Below are 22,574 nucleotides of genomic sequence, written 5' to 3'. Positions count from 1 at the left end.
TACTCTTGAAAAATGAAATTGACTTGATGGAAATTGAAGTTAAAAATATTTTAAGCTTTACAGGACTTAAGAAAACTGATAAGTCCTTGTCCTGTTATCTTTTCCACTGGTTCACGTAACGTTAATATAATCCACTGCCAATTAAGAAATAAGGCTAGTGATCTAAAAGATCATCTCTTCTGTGATCATTTGTCGGACAGCTCTATATGTGCCTGTGGAGATCCAGTAGAAGATAATTTTAATTTCTTTTATGTTTGTCCATTTTACATTTATCAGAGATATGAGCTCTTTCGAAAAATAAGTAACTTTGATAATGTCAATCTTGATGTCCTACTACAGGGTTGCTCAGACTTAAATATTGATGAAAACACAGAGATATTCTTTCTAAATTATTAACATCTATTTTATCAGCAATGAAAGCTGGGCTTCAAAGTTATTGTGAAACTGCCTATTCAAGAGGTGGCGTGAATCAGCAGATGTGGATACTTAAAAATTCCAAAGATCTTTTAGAGTACATACAATCTAACTCTCTTTCATCTTGTAACAGTATTAAAACATTTGACTTTTCTACTCTTTACACAAGTATTCCACATTCCAAACTAAAAGACAAATTGAAAGAGTTGGTATTACTTTGCTTTATAAAAAAGAATGGCCAACGTAGATACAAGTATCTTGTCTTAGGGAGGGATAAATCATACTTTGTAAAGAATCACTCTGATTCAAACAAAAAATTCTCTGAAACCGATATTATCAAGATGCTTGATTTCTTGATTGACAACATATTTGTAACGTTCGGAGGACGTGTTTTTCAACAGACTGTCGGCATCCCAATGGGAACAAACTGTGCCCCTCTACTTGCCGACTTGTTTCTTAATTATTATGAGGCTGACTTTATGCAGGAACTTCTTAGGAAGAAAGTTAAGAAGTTAGCAATATCTTTTAACTCTACTTTCCGCTATATAGATGACGTTCTTTCACTAAACAATTCAAAATTTGGTGACTATGTGGAACGCATCTATCCCATCGAATTGGAGATAAAGAATACTACAGATACAGTTAAGTCGGCTTCATATCTTGACTTACATCTAGAAATTGACAATGAGGGTCGGTTGAAAACAAAACTTTACGACAAAAGAGATGATTTTAGCTTTCTAATTGTGAACTTTCCATTTCTAAGTAGCAACATTCCAGCAGCACCTGCATACGGGGTATATATCTCCCAATTGATACGATATTCCCGTGCTTGGATTTCCTATCATGATTTTCTTGATAGAGGGTTACTGCTCACAAGGAAGCTATTAAACCAAGAGTTCCAAATGGTGAAGTTGAAATCATCCCTTCGTAAATTTTACGGACGCCATCACGAGTTGGTTGACCGTTATGGAATAACCGTTTCACAAATGATATCGGATATGTTCCTTACGTTGTAACTACAATCCCCTTCCCTTTCATGGATGTGACCTACCGAATTAGACTATTTACCGGATTTGTAATCACATAAGCAACACGACGGATGCCACATGTGGAGCAGGATCTGCTTACCCTTCCGGAGCACCTGAGATCACCCCTAGTTTTTGGTGGGGTTCATGTTGTTTATTCTTTAGTTTTCTATGTTGTGTCATGTGTACTATTGTTTTTCTGTTTGTCTTTTTCATTTTTAGCCATGGCGTTGTCAGTTTGTTTTAGATTTATGAGTTTGACTGTCCCTTTGGTATCTTTCGTCCCTCTTTTACATATGAACAACAATATATTCATGAAACTGGAAGATTTTTATAATATTTCATGTGATACTATACTGTTTAGAAATCAGCTTATAATCACAGTGTACCACTCTTTGGTCTTAATTAAAGACAAACCTAATTTTTAACACACAAAAAAAACTAATTGTGTTTAGCATCTTTTTGCAAATAAATTTATTTATATCTTATTTTATTTTTTTATTAGTAATTATATTTTCAAAAATCAAGAAATTAATATTCTTGTAATAAGATGGTACACTAAATTACTTATGTATTGCAAAAAAGGGCCAATCAATTCTTGTTATTCATATAAATAGAACAACTTTGTTGCAGTGAGTTTTGTGAATTTGAGTAAAATAATCACTTAATGATCTATTTGATTCCTAACCCTTATTAATGTGGTATAAAATTCGACACCACCTTCAGTAGGTCTTGTTCTGACTTTGTTAACATAGTTATTTATATATGTATACACAATCAAATACTTCAAGAAGTGGGGGAATTGCCTCCCCTGACTCACTGCAACAACGTATGATCATGCATGTTATTCAACCCATCTTGTATGGGAAAGGATTTGTATAGGCGCTGCCTTTTGTCCAATCCCTTTATTTAAATGTACATTTGATATTTATTTAAACAATTATTTTTTATACAATATTTTGAATTGAAGTCGACAGGAAGACAGCATTAGACATGTGACTCTACTCGAGCACATTATTCCGACTCCAAGCCGACCAGTCCTTGCTCTAACTCATTTATGTCACATGCTAAGCGGAGAAGCTAACGTTACAGTTTTAAAGGCTTCATATTGACCCGACCTTGGTTTGTACCCACAGCCTTGCGCACTCCAGGCGACATTAACATAAACGTGTTATAATAATATCTGATCGCGAAATATACAAAATAAAAGGCAAACATAATCACTTGTATAAAAAGGAAAGGTACATTTATACTGATTGATGAACGTGGCTACTGAAGTATGTTTCAGAAAAGCTAACCCTAGGAACAATAACTATTAAAAGAGAAATACATGTAGATTACGAAGAGAGAATGAGAAGATATCTTTATAGAAATGCAATATATATTTTGAGTTCAATGTTAAATAAGAGTGATATAGGGGATCAAACAGCTCTAATGTATATAGTGAAATCTGTGGTTATCAAGGAAAGTAAACACTGTAAAACGTTTATTGTTAAGGAGGGTCGGCATACCTTGTGACCGTAGTATAGGTGCATTTTATTCAAGCTTTGAGATAAGAAGTATACGTATTAAATATGTGTAATCGATTTCAATCAATATTTGGACACCAATCAACTGATAGTGTATTGAAAATATAATAAAATTTGTTTCAATTTGAAACGTAAAAGATGGTGGACATTCGTATTTTTGTATTATGTTTGGCTTTAAAAGGTAGAGTATCTTCACGTTTTACTTAACCTCGTTTGATTTTAAGATATTTTGAGGTGCATGTTGAGACATCGTAAAAGTCAGTTATATATTTCACTACTTAAACTTCCTAGTGGGTAATATTTATTATAGATAACACATACAGGGGTAATACGTATACACTTTTTTGTCATGTTTTTAAACAAAAATTATAAAAGTAAAAATATCACTGTATAAATTTACTGCGTCCGAAGCGCTTTTCATCTATCTAAAAACGTGAAGAGTTATATGATGAAAAGGAAAGGGAGGTACTAAAAGTATAACCAGATCTATTTGTTCAAATAGCAAGATGAAGATTATGGAACCTAAAAGACTAGAAAGGAAAGTGTGATATTAAATTCAAAAGAAAATTAACGAAATTTAGGTTTAAATTATATGAAATTTAATTATGACGTTAAATTTTCTTGTTTTCTTCTGAATTTTCCTATTGTGACGTCATGAAAAAAGCGACCATGCTGCCTGATGACGCCACATAAAAAGTAGTTGTGGAATCTACATATTTTAAAAATGGAGAAGGTTCTACTATACTGAACATATGAAATGTACACATTCATAAATCAATTCCATATGTGAAATTGTGCAATCTGTAGGTAACGTTTCTGGGATATGGATTGCCAATTAAAGAAGAAACACAAAACGTAGACTTACTTTCTTTATTTGTTCCAAATTTCACTGCAACCTATTTGAAAGGTATTTTTTTTTTAAATGTGTCCCTACTAGACTCAGGTTCAATGTATTTAGAAAATAAAAAACACTAATTTTACATTTAACGAGTTACCATTGCAAAAAACCATGACAACATTTAAAAACTTCAAGTTCTAAATATTTTGAATTTCTTTTTTTTTGTCAAATTATAAGTATATTTTAGATTGGCAAAGTATGCGCGCATACAAGAAACTTTATATTTAGTGAGATTATGTCAATGATTATAAAAAATCTTATTTTTTAAATCATTTTGTTGTTTATTGGCTGCGCAAGAAGTTTCAATAACGATAATAACTGTAAAAAACTTCATACATTCTTCATTTGCCCTAATTTTAATTAAAATGGTATACAACGTTAATGGGATTAACGTAATGCCAAGTTTCAAATTCTGGAAAAATAAGAAAACGTTTTTTTAACAATTCAACAGGTCGCACAACTTCAACAAGTTTGAAATCTACCAGTGAAGTGTCATGGATTTGGGAATAAATCTGTAAGAGAAGAGTTGATTGTGTAAACAAAATTGTACCCTCTTTTATTCAGAGTCCGGAAAAATATGTGCAATTATCTCTGCGAAACTTTTGGTTGAAAACTGGAGAATTTATTACACAAAATCTAGACCCTATATCATAAATTTGGCTAACAATAAACTCAAGTTCCCAAGTCTTTAAAAAGGAAAACAAAATTCTGAAACGATGCCTGAATAACTTCAACATTAGTACAATCCTCCAGTGACTTTTTGGGGATTGTGGTTGAAAACTCATCTCGCAACCCCCCCCCCCCCCCCCCCCACTTTTTGTACGACTTCAGCAACATAAATAGATATAGGAATATGTGGTGTGAGTGCCAATGAAACAACTCTCCATCCAAAAACCAATTTAAAAAAGTAAACCATTATAGGTCAATGTACGGCCTTCAACACGGAGCCTTGGGTCACACCGAACAACAAGCTATAAAGTTCCCCAAAATTACTAGTGTAAAACCATTCATAAGCCGGCTTTGGATGAGTACCGACTCAGCCAAAAATGTACAAATTAATTAAATGAAGTCTATTTAAAAATAAATAGATTTATTTCACAATTGTCATTAAATAATGCATCGAAGTTTAAATAACGGCGATGTCGTTTTATTTACCAGATGTACATATTCGATGAGAGAATACAAAATTTTTTGTCAATTTCGACACACGTAATTATAAATGTCGAACACATTATTGATATGTGCCAAAATATTATTTCAAATTGACATAATATTTGATTTCACATTTTGTATTACATATATATTTTTATGATGAGTATGAGAGTTAACAAAAACTCAAAATAGTGTAAATTAAAAACTGAATCACTGAGAAAGTTTTTTTTATTGTTTCAGGGACAATAGTAGCAGCTGAATATTGCTTTAGCGGCACCATTTATGGTGGTTATATGTACTGTAGCGATGGATGTTGTGGTTCTTATTATAACAAGCATTGTTGTTCATAGTAAGTAGCTCACAGTCTCAAAAACGTAAAAGAACACATCATGTAGATAAACTAATTAAGAAATGTATATGTATACTACTGGTGCCTTTGTTTATTCATCCCTTATTAATATTAATGATGTATTTACATTGTGTAATATATAAAATTTATTCGTTCTGTGTTTATTCATTGGTGATTATATATATGTCTTTGATTGAGTTAAGTCATTTTAATTGATATTCTATAGCGTGTCTTTCTATGTTATAATGTTACACTATTGTTTCGGTATGGATGATTGTTGGTACCTATTTTAAAACCGTTTTAAACCTGCTGCATTTGTTTGCACCTATCCTAAGTCATGAACCTCTGATGTTCAGTAGTTGTCGTTTGTTTTTTGGTTCATAATAGTTATCAAAGATACCAGGCTTATAATTGCCATCAGTGTCTGAGCAGAAAGTTGATGAACCAGGGGTATGTCAAAGAACGTCTCGTTCTTTTTTCTAAAAAAAGTTCATTGGAAGGTACCAATACCTTGTTGATAAATATTCCGCATCAACTTCACAAATAATACATGATAGTCTTGATGTGTTTTATTGTTCTTTTTATTTGCCTTTGTTCTATAATTAATATTGCTTTTACTGTTGGATTTTTTTCTGTGACATCCCGTTAATGTGTTTGTATTGTCTTTCAATTTTTGCTGGTGTGTTTTGTATATGCGACTTTTTGTGTTTCGTTGGTTCTTATAACGTGATTCTGTACTATAAAAGATCCTGTCAGTATGTTATTGTTCTATAATACGTCATTATGTTATACTTCTATTATAAAATAGAAAATACGTTAAACCACAAACGTCTAAATTATTTAATCACGTAGTGGAATGAACCATTTGTGGATTCTTATAAATTCTATAGAACTTTTGGACTATGCTAAATCTCTATTTCTGAAATCAATTGTTACATACTCTTGATTTTTTAACCCTGTATGCTAACATTGCCCATGTGAAAATTTAAAATAGTTTGTATTTTAGTTGTGACGTTATTTAACGACAAACATATGTGACGTATACATTTTCTGACGTCAGACACGCGAAATTGTTTTTGATGATGACTGCTGTACCAATATTTTGACTATTTTATTTATTATATCTGTTTTGTTCACGCATCATTGTAAATATAACGGAATTTGATGAGACTGTCGTATAAAGTCGGAGGTTTAGCTCTACAAAACCAGGTTGAATCCACCATTTTTTTACATTTGAAAATGCTTGTATCAAGTCAGGAATACGACAGTTATGGTCCAATCGTTTGAGGTGTTTTATCCTTTGATTTTGCCATTTGATTAGGGACTTTTCGTTTTGAATTTTCCTCAGAGTTCAGTATTTTTGTGATTTTACTTTTTCAGAAATAACATTAATACTTATGTGAAACAGTCGTCTTTATGGGTATGTGTCCATATTAAAAACTTTCACTTGATCAAGTTTCTTCAGTTTCTGTTATAACTATTGTAGGTTTTTAATATTATATATGGCCAAGAAATGACAAATATAAAACAAGGCAAACGGGAAACATATCGGCCTGATAATATGATACGTTATACAGAAACAAACGGTAACCATTTAATTACAGGATCATGACTTAGATAAACACATACAGAAAATAACTAATTTACAGGCGCCAATAACTTATTTTAACCTAGGATATATTTGAAACTATAAAACATACTGTAACAAACAATAAAAAAAATTGTTTAAAAGGGTTAACTCATCAGATCCATACAGAGCAGAAAAACGTCATGCCAAAACAGTCACAGACCAGACGTTTAATGGTATATAAATACATCCCACAGCAACATAAAACACTGAGAACAGATCTGAGAGTATTCTAAACTACTAAATGAATAACTAATGACTGCATAAACGCATAAGCGAAATGTATATTTTAACAGCAAAAATGTTTGATAGTACAAACACATTGACGGGATGTATAAGTACCGTGCCACGTCAAATGGGTATCAAATAAATCAGACCAAATAGTAAAAGTAATATCAATAATTGAACAAAGACAAATAAAAGAACAATATAACACGTAGTTATTAAAAAGATTATAAACGACGTTGAAGCAGCGTATTACATAAAAAGACCAAGATTATAAACAACATTGAAGCAGCGTATTACATAAAAAGACCAAGATTATAAACAACGTTGAAGCAGCGTATTACATAAAAAGACCAAGATTATAAACAACGTTGAAGCAGCGTATTACATAAAAAGACCAAGATTATAAACAACATTGAAGCAGCGTATTACATAAAAAGACCAAGATTATAAACAACATTGAAGCAGCGTATTACATAAAAAGACCAAGATTATAAACAACGTTGAAGCAGCGTATTACATAAAAAGACCAAGATTATAAACAACATTGAAGCAGCGTATTACATAAAAAGACCAAGATTATAAACAACATTGAAGCAGCGTATTACATAAAAAGACCAAGATTATAAACAACGTTGAAGCAGCGTATTACATAAAAAGACCAAGATTATAAACAACGTTGAAGCAGCGTATTGCATAAAAAGACCAAGATTATAAACAACATTGAAGCAGCGTATTGCATAAAAAGACCAAGATTATAAACAACGTTGAAGCAGCGTATTACATAAAAAGACCAAGATTATAAACAACGTTGAAGCAGCGTATTACATAAAAAGACCAAGATTATAAACAACATTGAAGCAGCGTATTACATAAAAAGACCAAGATTATAAACAACGTTGAAGCAGCGTATTACATAAAAAGACCAAGATTATAAACAACGTTGAAGCAGCGTATTACATAAAAAGACCAAGATTATAAACAACGTTGAAGCAGCGTATTACATAAAAAGACCATCACTGAAACATCATGTGTATATTGTTATTTGTACTATATTTTTTTTTTATTTAATTCTTTGAAGCAACGGAGGTGCGATCGCTGGAATAGTAATTGGTTGTTTATTTGGATTGGCTGTACTGATAGCATTGGTAGTGGCATGCTGTGTGGCAGTGAAGAAGTCAGGTACTAGTGGCAGGGTTATTCCAAGTGGTCAAGGTGTAGCAATGGTCCAAACGTCATCACAGCAACAACAAGGTAAATAGATGAGTATGTTATGTTCATGTTTAAATGGAATAGTAAGAAGTGTTGTGACATTTTCAATTTATTCATAGGAAAGAGGTGCTTTGTGTACGTACAGCTGACTAATACATTTATGATAGTAAAATCAGATGAGTAAATTAATCCCTATACATAATGAGGTTTGACACATATACTATGTAAACTCGAATTGAGAATGGGGAATAAATTGAAGGGATAACAATTCGACGAAAAGAATTTTCTGCTATGCATAAACCATGTCCTTCGATTCTGAAATAATATCCAGTGACTATTAGGGGCAAGTACATACTTATAATGGACAAATAAAATTGTGCATTGATACAAAATGACAATCTTAAAATAGCATTTGCTGGCGTAAATTTAACCGCCTATCGTTTTGATAATAGACCTTGGCATGATTAATTTGTTCTGTCAGACTTAAGAGTGTCAAAAGATTTTCCCATTTATATTCTGTTCTATCAGCTGTTAATGGATGCACAGTTGCTGTTTTCCATTATTATATCAAAAGACTGACTTGAAGTATCTAGATCTGGACAAAATCAATTTTTACTGACAGCCAGATGTATTTTGTGTGTTATTTGCGCACTGTTTTTGTTAGTCCTAACCAATTATTCTAATTTAGATATATTTGGGTATTATATCTAGGCCCTATAAAGGTCATATACCTCTTCAACTGTTTCGGTTCGTATGCACCTCACCATTCAATGAGTTCTGAGCGTTTCTGGTGAAAGTAAATCTAGACCAATCTATATCTGTATATTCAACAATTGACAACAGTGTTGACTTGAATAGAGTTCATGTCTTTATTTATGTCAAACAGTCCTTTTATAGCTTACTATGCGGCATGGGCTTTACTCATTGCTGAAGGCCGTACAGTGACTTATAGTTGATAATTTCTGTGTCATTTGGTCTTTTGTGGAGAGTTGTATCATTGGCAATCATACCACATCTTATTTTTTTTATACTTAATAGAGTCTACTAACGATTTTAATCAATATTTGACTTATGTGTAGATTTATTTTGATGGCAATTTTGGATATTTTAAGTGTGAAAAGCTCACCTCGCACTGTTGGCCATATGAGCTAAACAACGCTTTTGACTGATATAATTTATTGACTGTTGTTTTTATTTACACCGCACATATTTGAATATCTAAAATGAATTTTGTTTCAGTGTATCATTTAGTATCTTCAACAATCCACTATGTTTATCGACTTTCTTATTTTGACCATCCGAGTTAAATGCAGCAAAACCTTGTCATATGTTTTTGATTTAAATAATCTGGTAAAATCAAATGTTCAAATTAGAAATATAAAATATTTAAAGAGGTATATTGGTTAAACGAGATGAAGACTTCTGCAATAACAGTTTGACGATTTAAACAAAATGCAATAATGCATGTAATCAGCTTTTTATTGAAATACCATGGAAGAACCATCCAAATAATATCCATTGTGATCCTAGTGTCGTTTGATATGAAACAAACATTGAACGTACTGTTTGTATTTTAATATCAATCCTAAGAGGAACGGCATTAATCTTCAGAAGTACAAATTACAAAGATCAGATCGCATTTCTTTATTTTAATTTTAGCAATGTATCCACCACCTCAGGGTATGCAACCACAGTACGGACAATATCCACAGAGTGGTCAGTATCCACCACCAGGAGGACAGTATCCACAGGGTGGACAATATCCACAGGGTGGTCAATATCCACCTCCCCCACCAAGTTATGCTGCTCATCCACCGCCTTATTGACATTCTTCCGCAAAAAAAGTTGACAATTGCTTTTTTTTTATTTTCATACTTCATACCAATATAGATTTGATTGATTTTATGCGTATAATTTGTTTTCATTATTTGTGCACATTTTATGTCTTATTACTCTGCTGATTAAAAGATTAAAGGATATTCTTTATAATGTTACCTTAGTTTTCTATTAAATCTCGTTTTTCTTAGTTTCTCTTGACTCTTTAGATTTTTAGTTATGAGTGTCAGAGCTGTCCATGTTTGGTATCATACACTTTTTATCTATTTTGAGTGCAGTTTGTTTGATGTATTTTATAACATTCTATCAAGCTCATAATAATATTAAATAAAACAAAATAAATATAGACATATATTTATTGAAAGCACTATAATAATATCAATTTATAACAAATTAAAAAAAAAAAAACAAGAAAAAAATGGCAATACATTATTGAGATTATGGTTCTTCTTGTCATGGATCATTGCACGTGATATCAAACAGGCAATTTGTTTTTAACAAATAATATAAAAGCAATATCGAAAATGCATAAAGCCACGAGCATTGAATAATTTTTGAGAAAAAAGAAGAAAAGAAAATCATAATGCAAATAAGGAAATTATAATTTGATTGTAATATTTAGTTATACCAAAAATGATGGATGAATTATAGTCTATCACCTTCGCTCCTTTCCCTTAAAATGTAAGTTATCTTTGAAATTCTTTCAATCCAAAGAATAAAAAATAGAAATAAAAAACAACAACATGTGAAGCACGATTAGCAATTAACTTATTATTTTTATTACTATTCGATAGGCGTACAACTTACATGTCTCATTTTTCCAAGTTATCTCGAATTATCAAAATATAACAAAAAACACTAAATAACAGTCGACAATATTATTGCTTAATACAATAAAAAAAAAAACTACCAGATTATACATGAAATTTCATTCAAAATTTTAAGAGATTTAAATTGCCAATGTAGTATATATAAAAATAAGGAAGTGTGGTATCAACGTCAATGATACGATTTACAAAAAAAACCAAATAGGTCGAGGATGTAACAGGTCAATGTACGACTATTATTTAAGAGGGAGATTGATTTATAAAATGTACTGGTATAAATAAATATGAAAGAGTTCAAACGGTAAAGCTAACGTCAGGATTTTACGTTGTAATATTAAACATTGAACTACAAGCGCCATCCTGGGATAGACCAACATAATCTAGACTAGGATAAAAAAGGTCATGTGTTTTTCGGATAACAATGATTATATAAATGAATGAATGAATGCAGTAATGACTATAGTAAGCAATAGTCCTTTATTAAGGTTATGGTATTCCATGTCATGGATCATTTCACGTGATGTGAGACATGCAAAATGTTAATAAATACAAAAAAATAATATCGATAATAAAATTGAGAATGGAAATGGGGAATGTGTCAAAGAGACAACAACCCGCCCAAATAAAAAAAACAACAGCAGAGGGTCACCAACAGGTCTTCAATGTAGCGAGAAATTCCCGCACCCGGAGGCGTCCTTCAGCTGGCCCCTAAACAAATATATACTAGTCCAGTGATAATGAACGCCATACTAATTTCCAATTGTACACAAGAAACTAAAATTAAAATAATACAAGACTAACAAAGGCCAGAGGCTCCTGACTTGGGACAGGCGCAAAAATGCGGCGGGGTTAAACATGTTTGTGAGATCTCAACCCTCCCCCTATACCTCTAACCAATGTAGTAAAGTAAACGCATAACAATACGCACATTAAAATTCAGTTCAAGAGAAATCCGAGTCTGATGTCAGAAGATGTAACCAAAGAAAATAAACAAAATGACAATAATACATAAATAATGCATTGAAGAAGTTTTGTTAATTCTTCTGAGGAAATTTTATCTCGATTTTAATATTTAATGTATACCCATATGATGGATGAACTGTATTGTATCACTATTGCGTCATTACCCTGAAAACTTATATGTTTAAAACGCAAGTTATCTTTGAAATTCTTTCAATAATAAAAATGAAAAATAACTTAAAGCACAACTGGTTATCATCTTATAATTTTTTATAACCTTTTAAGGAGTTCAACTGGTAAAGCTAACGGCAGGATTTCTTTTTAGCTTTATAACAATAGACGCCGACAGAAGGCAACCTAAGACAACTTAAACTACAAGTTCCCCTCCAGCGATAGACCCATATAAATAAGATTAGGATGACAAAAGCCATGGTAACCCACATTAATAAGACAACGGTGAACACATGTTATGAGTTTGTCAATATTTGGTGACGGATAACAATGAAAACATGCAATAATGACAATAGCAAGCAATAGTCCTTTTAAAACATTTAAGTTTTATAACAACAGGTATACAAATAATCAAACATCCTGTTCCGTCTTAAAAACTAGGACATTTTACATAAGACCAAATTCCTAATTGCACCACCAACTTAATTGTCATCTGTGAAATGACTTCCAAATCAATTAGAAATTTGCGTATACACTTGAGGATTCCAAATAGAGATTCAAAGCTTCATAACATAGACGGTACTCATTCTGAAATGAAACATGGTATTTGTATACATCAAGTAAACACTTAATTGCTTGTTGTAAATAGTACATGTAAGGAGGAATATTATTTATATGCCATATGAACATCAAACTTTCATATTAAGACAAGGAAACTAGATACAGTTTTGTTTTAAATTGTCATTGTTTAATGAAAATGTCCAAAAGATATCTTCTAATTTCATTTTGAAAGTAAATGATTAATAAGAATAGTTAACAAATGTTGATATATAATTGAATTCTTCCATGGTTTAAAAGTCTGCTTAAAAATAAACAAACCCTTAACATCTTTGGTTTATATAGCAGTAAGTAATCGAGAATTCTGTGTTGAAATGCATTATGATTGATGCAGCCAAAATTATAGATTAAGTGACAACAACAATTACGATTTTTTAAATACTACGTTTTTTTTAGATGAAAAGCGCGTCCTGAACACAAGATCTAATCCTTGCATCTATAATGCGTTTATATGATGTTAAAAGAATTTCGACTACAAAGTATATCTTCGGATCCTAAAACAATGCTTTAACAAGTTAACATTTTAATTACTCATTAAGATGGCTTATCTAAATAATAATACGTACAAAATCAGCAAAAAACTCGGGTCTCCTCAACTGCAACAGTCTAGCCAGTTGAAATATGTTTGCATTATTATCTATTGTCATACTGGAAACAGAATTAGCAAACGTACAGAAAACACCACAGTTTTTGGCTCCATCACTAAAATATTGAAAACAATATCATTTTCTATGTTTAATGGACCGAGAAAATGGGGTAAAATCTCTAATTTGCATTAAAATAAGAAAGATCATATCCTAGGGAACAGGTTACCAAGTTTCAAATTGATTGGACTTCAACTTGATAAAATTGTACCTCGACCAAAAACTTTTAACATGAAGCGGGACAGACGGACAAACGGACGCACAGAACAGAAAACATAATGCCCATAAATGGGATATACAAATATTAGTCATTTTTCACAAACTATGTGTTCAGTTGTTAAATTTGACAAAATCATGTTCCCTTCTTTCAAAACTATCTACAAAATGATTGCCTCAATGATATATTATTTGTTTTTCACTAAAAGAACTTTATATCCTTAAAATTTACCGACTCACTGATTTTAAACAGGTACAACAATTTTCCATATTGATCTTAATATTTTCTTTGAATCTATGAAATAAATGCACTTAAAGGAAACAGTTCAAATATATTTCAACGTTTCAAAAAGTGACAGAAACTGCCAACCAACGAACAGACACCAACAACCTGGTTGTTTAGCATACTTTTACTAGAAATCAGGACACTAAGCTGTGCTTGTCATGTCGGTTATTGATTTTTTTTTACATCAACTGTAAATATTATCAAAAATAATAATATACTTTATTTGGTACTTACCCGCTGACAACTGTCACTGGATCATTTGACATGCTGACACGAGTAGATATCAGAGTAACAAGTTTACACAGAACCTGTGGATCAGGAAGGCCCTTAGTCACTGCCAGATACAGGGCTATATCTCTCGGTTTGTCATCCTTCAATGTTTAAGATACTTGAAATCATTATGTTTTTTAACAAATTGTAATACATTTCTTTAATGATAATATTCAAAAAGCAGTTTCTGTAAAATTATAGCGGATATTTTGACAGCTTTTATTAGATATGTATTAATTCTGAGTAATGATGTTTTTTTTTAAAATTTAAATAAACAGCATTAAATGGAACATTTTATTTTATACTGTATATTTAAAAAAAATATGGATTTATTAGAATTTGTTATAATCACCTTCTTGGATAGAACGACTTTACAACTTGTAATATCCATATCTTCTTTTCCTCTATTTGATATCGTCAAGTTATATTTTCCACATGTAAATGAGTCCTTGGACGTTGAGTAAACTAATTCAGCCTGAATAAATTTATCATATAAACAGATATAAATATTCTTTATAGAGTTGAAAATTACATGAAACAATGAAACGCAATCATTTCCTAGACATGCATTTGTTAGGGGAAGGGGTTAGTGCTCAGAAACACGTTTAAACCCACACAATCATTTTATTCCTGTCCAAATTAAAAAGCATATACTCCAATGGTTGTCCTTTGGAGCTGTTTGTCATACTTAATTTTGTTAATTGCTCTGTCCTAAATATTGGTGACTTTACAGTATAGATTTTACTCATGGCTAGAGTCCTTATAGTGACCCATAAATCGTTTTGGTTTATAAGCTCTTTATCTTTTGAATAAGTTTTGGAGATCACATAATCCATTGATAACAAAAGCATTTATTAAAGCTTATATAACAATTTCTTCAATTAAACCAAACAACATAGGAAAGAAACAGCTACAACATGAAAAAGTTTATGATAGTTTCATAGTGAGGGAAATCTAAATGATTGAAATTAATAAACAGAAATTAAAACAAATTACCTCAGCTGGGTCATTTAGAAACACAACAATTGTGGACGAATTGTGATCTCTAACCATAGTCCAAAAGTCAACCTGGGTGTCAGGTAGTGGTAGCTGTGTTGTCAAATATCCAATGAACTTTGTATATGACTGTAGGTTTAAACAAATAATATGTTAAACTGATAAATGTCAAATTACCCAATAGCAAGATGAGTTTTGTTTTACTAAAACACGATAATCGTATTGCAAGAGAGAGATACATTACTTTTGTTTAGAAATGTGTATAGCAGCACATTACAATAAAACAATATCTGCATGTTTAAACCAGTTGCTTAAGTATTTAGCGATCATTACGATCCCTCGGTTAAACAGAATTATGTTAACAAAGATTAAAAATTAATAAATGTGAAACATGCTACTAAAATATACATACTGGAGCTTGCACAGCGTTGATATAATCAGTTCGGCCTTTTTCATATGAAGTAAGAAACAGTCTGTTGTTGTCAGCTACAAAGGAAGATAAAATTGAACATGATGTGCTTGTTATTATATTTTTAACATTTATTTGGAACACAACAGTTCATCACCGGTTTTAGTAAAGAATCTTGTTTCAAAATGTTCAGGTTCTGTGTCATCAGTAGATTAACAAAATTAAAGGGCATGAGCCCTACAAAGACAATTGCCTCTTTCGCACATATGTCTATAGAAATATAAATGTTTTCACATCTTAGCCTGATTTACAGATGTACTTGAGTCAAAATTAAACTTGGAATTAAATACGATGAATGCAAAGATTTGAAAGTTGAAACGACTTAAACAACTGGACTATAGGTATTCTATACTTTACCTCGATATCAACATCAGGATCACAAAGAAATACATTTCAAGGACTTCTTACAGAAACTACAAATCGCAGTCGTCAAACCAATGATACGTTATATCGTAACATCAATAAAACAGTACAATATAAATATTATTTTGCAAGCTTACTAGGAATGATACTCTTGTTTCTGTTCTTTTTGACATTTTCAGGGCTTTTAGCAGCAATATATTGCGCCTTATCATGCTCAGATTTCTTAGCTTCCAGCATCTACAATATAAGAATACGATTTAATTGTTCATGTTAGATCAAAAGAATGAAATACGTGACACTTGATACATTATCCAATATGATATGTAAGGTATTTGTCTTACTACATTTTTTGATTGAGTTAAGTCATTCCAATTGATCTTGTAGTGTCTTTTTATGTTGTGATGTTATACTATTTTTTCAGAAAAGAAAGAATGTTTGGTACCATTAAAACGTTTAATCCCGCTGCTATTGTCTGCACCTGTCTTCAGTAAGGAATCTGATGTTCAGTGGTTGTCGTCTGTGTATGTGGTTCATACGTGTTTTTCGTTTATCGTTTTTATGTAGATTACACCGTTAATTTTCCCGTTTCAATGGTTTTCACTAGTAATTTATATACCTCTTATAGCTTGTTGTTCGATGTGAGCCAAAACTCCGCGTTGAAGGCCGTACCTTGACCATAATGGTTTACTTTTATAAATTGTTACTTGGATGGACAGTTGTCTCATTGGCATTCAAACCACATCTTCCTATATCTATATATACGTATAACTTCAATATTGTTTAAAAAGAAATTAACAGACCTGGTCTTGTTGTAAGGTAAATAAAAGTGTTTGTGACCTCAAAAGTTGTGAACAAGGAGGACACACTTTTTTCGTTTTTTAACAAGCAATATAGTTTTATTACATTATACTGATCGATCTACAACTGCAAGTATTAAAATTTTGCAAAAAAAATATCCATATTTCAGTGTACCTTAAACTCTTCACGAAGACGTTGTCTGTTAGCAGGACTCTTGTCTGACACAATTTTCTGCCAGATGGTTCCGAATTCTTCCTTTCCTACGTTTGTGTCCTTCATCGTAAACGCCTCAAGTAAGGCATAATGAAGGCAAACATACTGCTCCTACAATTTGAGAATAACATTGTGTAGTTTTAACAATAGGCCGGTATTTATCTTTATTTGCATGTTAAACCTGTCATCTATGTTCTATATCAAAAGGAATCTAGATAAATATGATGTATCTTATAATAATCGTCTTCCATGACTGTTTATTGCGTAAACTATACTTAAAACGATTCAAAAGAACTAATTGAATACTTGTCCATAGCCGTAAAAGCAATAGCAGTATACCAGTGTTCAAGAGTCACAAATCGATTTAGAAAAAAAACAAATCCGGGTTTGTGCCTTAAACACACTGTTACGATACCGTTCATAAGTTCGCTTTTGCTTGTGAAATAACTTACTGGTGTTTGCACCATGTTCATCCTGCTGTACCTCATTTTCTTAACGAACTTAACGACATCAACGAACCCAGTGGCAAGTCCTTCTTCATGTAAAGCATCAAGTCCAATATATGTTCCAGTTCGACCTATACCAGCACTGTTTGTAAACAAGATTGTATAATCACCATCAAATTACCAAGACACTGTTTGCGAATCCTAACTGTTTATTGGCAGTAGTCATAAATAGCAATTTTATTCACTCATTGAGGAAATTTAAAATGAAGTTGAATGAAAAACTATGTTGAATTCATAAGACAAGAAAATCTATTAATAGTAAGTTAACTTAAAAAATATATGATTATATAATTTTACTAATGTCTGAAATTTCAAGTCTTTCATTTGAACATGTTGAAACGATCTGTATTGAATTGGCATTCAATTGTGCTGTTTAAATAAATAAATTTGATTTACAGGCGAATCGCGGGCAAACATGTCAATATAGACATATTCCTATTCATACCTGCAATGAACAAGAAGTGGTCCATTATTTTCAGTACTTGCATGATCAGATATGACATGTTTATGAAACAATACAAGGTACAGAGGATCTGGTGTTCCATGATCAGGCCAGGCAGTAAAATGGTACTGGATAATACATCTCTTCTCTTTTGTCTTATTATCACATTAAATAAAAGGAATACAAAACATGATATAAGAAACTTTATATTATTTATTTCCCGTCTAATAAATAAGTATGACACAATTAAACACAAAAAACAATAATATTGCATATCGATTGTAAAATATTTTGATTCTCAATATTCATTTTTAAAAGATTTTTGTTTGGAAAAGATAAAAAAATGACGTACACGACATTCAAATGTAAGAAAGCAGATAGTCAAGTCTTTTAAAGTAATACGGAATATTCAAATTAGTATAAAACAAAAGAAATCACATTCAATTTAAACTTAGCGAGGGAGGTTGTGGCAATAGGTTAAGCACCTCTTGTTATTCATGTTTCACCCCCTTTCAAATCAACACTCACTTACAATATCACAATAAGAAATGTACCGTTCAGACTATTTTCTGGCAACCAACTAACTATATATCTAAGACCCAGAAGACATGTCTTTTTTGCATGTGATTTTAGTTCAAGACATATCGTATTAGTCGACTTATCCATGATAGTGTCTATATTACCTCTGCATTTTCGATGTCATTTGTTCTGACCGCGATGGGACAGATTTTCTATATCAGGAACACTACCTCGTATATAAAGTTCGTATACATTATGTTTCGAGTACAAGAGAGGTGTTGTTAGTGATTTACTATGCAGGAACGTCTAAATATTCGAGTCGGACACACAACAAGACACAAATGCTCACAGTTACTTGAAGCAATCTCATTGGTATCAGCTTAGCTAATTGTTAAAGGCGAAGCTTAAATCCCCGTCCTCTGGTCTTTGTTGGACAGTTATTTCATGAGCAACCATTTATAAATCAACGAACATTAAAATAGCATCCATAATAAACAGTATGATTTGCAACAAAATAATTTAGGTTTGGTTACTCTGAATTTTGACAAAGTGACATACAAATCTATTGAAACGTCCTCTCAACCATTTATGTGTAGTCTTATTCCTTAACCTGTTATCAATAGTATTACATAAACAACAAGAAGGAACATTTTATCTCTAAATTATTTTGTTTCTGTCTATCATACCTTTTTGTCTACAACTTGTATCTCTCGCGTGATATATGCAGCTCGCTCCTTTTCTGTTAATAAGGTGAGAATAAGGTTATCGCAAGTCATTGGTTTTCCTCCTTCTGGCCAGTATTGTTCACATTTCCTCTAAAATGAGTATAAATTATTTCAGCGAAAATATCTCTGATGTTGTGCCGGGGGTTTGAAGGATTTAAATCAATGAGAAATTTTACCTCCTATTGCATGATAGTTATATGAGAACACGTATTTCAAATAGTATGACGAAAATATTTTATCGCATTGAAGATGCTACAATAATCAAAATATTGGCATAAAGGAAATAGGTACCGATGTCAAACAGATCCGCGGACAGGAAAAATCCAACGAATAATACATAATATTTCTGTCAAGGCTTATGACCACTGATGCAGTAATTTTGCTTAGTTATTTCCGAGAAAAAAGTATTTCAAAAATACGTTTTGGACGTCCACACAGACAAGATACATATTTCAAATAGGGGTGTATTTTATTCTACCTGTAATGTCAAGTTTATTTTTTATTTTAATAAAAAATACATTAACTTAAGTGTAAAATACCGCAAACCTCCGGTTTTTTTTTACTGTAAAATAGTCAGTATCAATGCAATGTTGCACTATTCAGAACTTTCAAAGACTTTTGATTTGTAAAGTTAATTGATAGTTTAATTCTGTTCATCCTGCTCGTTTGCATTTTTAAAAGTATTCCCCGAGGGTATCACCAGCCCAGTAAACAACACTTCGGTCGGTGTTGACATGCATTTCAATTATATTGTCATTTTATTATTTGAAGTCATAAGACGTGAATGTATGATTTCAGCCTTATATGAATAAATAAGAAATTGGCAAGAGGAGGATCACAGTTGGTTCACATGGGAATCCCAATCGTTTGTTTAAAAACGCGTCATCCAAAAATTAGAAAAATGTTGCTAATCAAGACATCAAACATCTTGATAAAATCAGTTTCAGGGAACCTTTTGTTTGATTCAGAGTGATATTGTATGAGGAATACGTGTGTAAAGGGTAGAAAAGTTAAATGTTGCATACACTCTAAAAGATCTTAGTAATATTTTAGTAACCATATCTGATTTCCGCCACCTCTACAATAGGTAGTTTCACAACAACTTTGAAGCCCAGCTTTGATTGCGGATAAAACGGAAAGTTGATAATATAGAAAGAGGTTTTGTGGAGCACTTAGAAGATCCCGCAATATTGTGGTGGAAATTCATGATATACTTTCAATTTTCATAACAGTCGATAGCTTCGACCAGATTTAATACAATTTTACGAGTGAAACTTGCAGAAGAATTTTATACTTACATGAGCAACACGATAAATACAAGTAAAAAGTAGAATATGTAAACCTTTCCAGAGCACATCTGCATTAGGTAGACTTCGTTTTTCTATGTTATATATAATAGGTATATACACATCTGCTTACTTTTTATTCTAGTTTATTCCCGACTTGTTGCCCAATCTTAAGTTTTCTGTGTAGTGCTATTTTTTTCTGGGTTTTTATTTACTTGTTATTGTAATTTGTATCTTTATAATGTTTCTTTAATAACTGGATGTAATAACACATTATATCATTTACCTTTGGGCCTTCTACCAGATTTGTCAGCATTATAATCTTTCTTGTATTATTTTGCCAAATCATTTTCCATTGGTCATTAATAGTATGCTTTACTGGTCCTTAAATAAGTAAATGAATTTAAAATTGTAATACATTAAAGAATAATTTGATTTTTTATGTAACGAGTCTTCTGATTGGCTGACGGTGATTTGTTTATCAGGTCAGGACGATTTAAGGAATGATTATAATATTTTTTCTGTCAATTCGAAATAACTCGCTAACAGTGGGTATTCAGTGTGCACCACATTTATTATGCTATTTCTTCATAGACAGAAAAAATATTAGTAATTTCTCAACTCCATGGTCCATTCCTTACAAAATGAGACTTTGGGTTCTTTCATAATTTTGATTAATATATACTGATACACATAGAATAATGATATTTTATTTTTGATACAGGGTTTGGAATATTAAGCGAGACCCATGTGTCAGTATCAAAATATTAAATGCTTTCATACTTTTTTTATCGGCAATTTTGACCTAGCGATATTTTTTGTTTTGTTTTAAAACTATTTTTACGAGTACACAATTTTATGATAGTGTTTCTGGTTTTGTGGATGTAGTCATGTGCATCTCATTTATCATAAAAAGGAACCTGTATATGCACCTACACATTTGAGGCAGTAAGATGGAACACAGAATGTACAAATTTTATTTTTTGACGGCTTATGTTCTGTCGTCAGAAATGGCATATACTTATCATCAAAACTAAATTAAATTTAGAAAATGTTATTGAGCGTAAAAGTGAATAATGTTTATTCATATATGAGGTATAAATCATGTTGTTAAACTGTATTTACTTTAAGCTATTTTCTTTCTTTTTTGCTCAGGAAGGTATTGTTTTATTGGTTTTACCTCTTTATAAATGTCGGAGTACTGTGGGCATTTGCATGCATACAGTCAGGCCCATGGATTCATTGAATATATATACTTCTTTTTATGTTCACACGTTTCATTGAAACTGATATCGATGAAAGACTAATGAAATCGCCGGAGGCATTGCCCAGTGTTTGAATCAAGGTATCTGCTGACTATAAAGATATAGATACACCACATGTCATTATAAATAGTAGGTTTGGAAACTAATACACCCATTGCGCTATCGTTAATCGACATATATTTAGACTTTCAACAATTATACCTTGTGATGCTATATAACACTTTTCCTTTTCAAAACCCTGAAATGAAAATGAGTTTTCATTTAATATAGTTTTAGAAAAATACAATTAATAAGGAGATGTTGTATGATTGTAAATGAGTCAACTTTCCTTAAAATGTCGCAAAGAAACTTTAGAATTCATGTGAAATATAAGTATGCTATGAATCAGAGTATAGCATTTGAGTTATTTGGGTGGTGATGAATTTGGAAGCTTTTATTCTTACATGAAAGTACATATATAGTTGTTAGTTATTTCAAAACACCAATGCGCCTTACTGAAATTTGAAACGGTACTCAAATTTCATTTATCTAATATATACTGATTTAATATTTGCAAAAAAGTAGTCTTTTTGTTGTGCTCAGGATCGAGGGCTCTTTATCGTAAGTTTAGAACTTTTGAGTTTTTTAATTTCGCGCTTTAATAAAAAATATGACAGTCGTTTCCTAAAAAATCGATTACATTAAAAAAAACACGAGTAAATAACTATATATAAAATTATGCCCTTAGTATGAT

General features: G+C 31.5%; 2 protein-coding genes across 2 annotated transcripts in view; one reads left to right on the top strand and one right to left on the bottom strand.

Moving 5' to 3' along the window:
* Positions 1-3,010: 3,010 nt before the first annotated feature.
* On the top strand, positions 3,011-10,425 carry LOC139529942 (cysteine and tyrosine-rich protein 1-like). The gene is made up of 4 exons (XM_071325930.1): positions 3,011-3,149; positions 5,259-5,367; positions 8,301-8,473; positions 10,091-10,425. The coding sequence occupies exons 1-4, from the start codon at positions 3,107-3,109 to the stop codon at positions 10,255-10,257; spliced, it is 492 nt and encodes a 163-aa protein (XP_071182031.1). The 5' UTR covers positions 3,011-3,106; the 3' UTR covers positions 10,258-10,425.
* A 1,713-nt stretch (positions 10,426-12,138) lies between these two features.
* Positions 12,139-22,574, bottom strand: part of LOC139482959 (uncharacterized) — a 131,833-nt gene continuing 121,397 nt past the window's right edge. The window contains exons 22-30 of the mRNA XM_071266987.1: positions 17,551-17,686; positions 17,060-17,209; positions 16,225-16,324; positions 15,668-15,741; positions 15,256-15,384; positions 14,612-14,734; positions 14,224-14,360; positions 13,410-13,545; positions 12,139-12,813 (exon numbers count right to left, since the gene is read on the bottom strand). Coding sequence (XP_071123088.1) covers positions 12,742-12,813; positions 13,410-13,545; positions 14,224-14,360; positions 14,612-14,734; positions 15,256-15,384; positions 15,668-15,741; positions 16,225-16,324; positions 17,060-17,209; positions 17,551-17,686 — 1,057 coding nt within the window. The 3' untranslated portion in view covers positions 12,139-12,741. The remainder of the gene's footprint in view (positions 12,814-13,409; positions 13,546-14,223; positions 14,361-14,611; positions 14,735-15,255; positions 15,385-15,667; positions 15,742-16,224; positions 16,325-17,059; positions 17,210-17,550; positions 17,687-22,574) is intronic.

Source organism: Mytilus edulis, chromosome 7 (genome assembly GCF_963676685.1).
Source record: "Mytilus edulis chromosome 7, xbMytEdul2.2, whole genome shotgun sequence".
Lineage (NCBI taxonomy): Eukaryota > Metazoa > Mollusca > Bivalvia > Mytilida > Mytilidae > Mytilus > Mytilus edulis.
The sequence above is the reverse complement of the archived record's forward strand: the minus strand, read 5'-3'. Positions and strand labels throughout refer to the sequence as shown.

What these genes read in the sequence shown, in the direction of transcription:
- LOC139529942 (XM_071325930.1), top strand. Translation starts at nt 3,107, where the DNA reads ATGGTGGACATTCGTATTTTTGTATTATGTTTGGCTTTAAAAG. An exon ending in ATTATGTTTGGCTTTAAAAG is followed by an intron (nt 3,150 to 5,258) that starts GTAGAGTATCTT and finishes TTATTGTTTCAG; the next exon opens with GGACAATAGTAGCAGCTGAA. An exon ending in AACAAGCATTGTTGTTCATA is followed by an intron (nt 5,368 to 8,300) that starts GTAAGTAGCTCA and finishes AATTCTTTGAAG; the next exon opens with CAACGGAGGTGCGATCGCTG.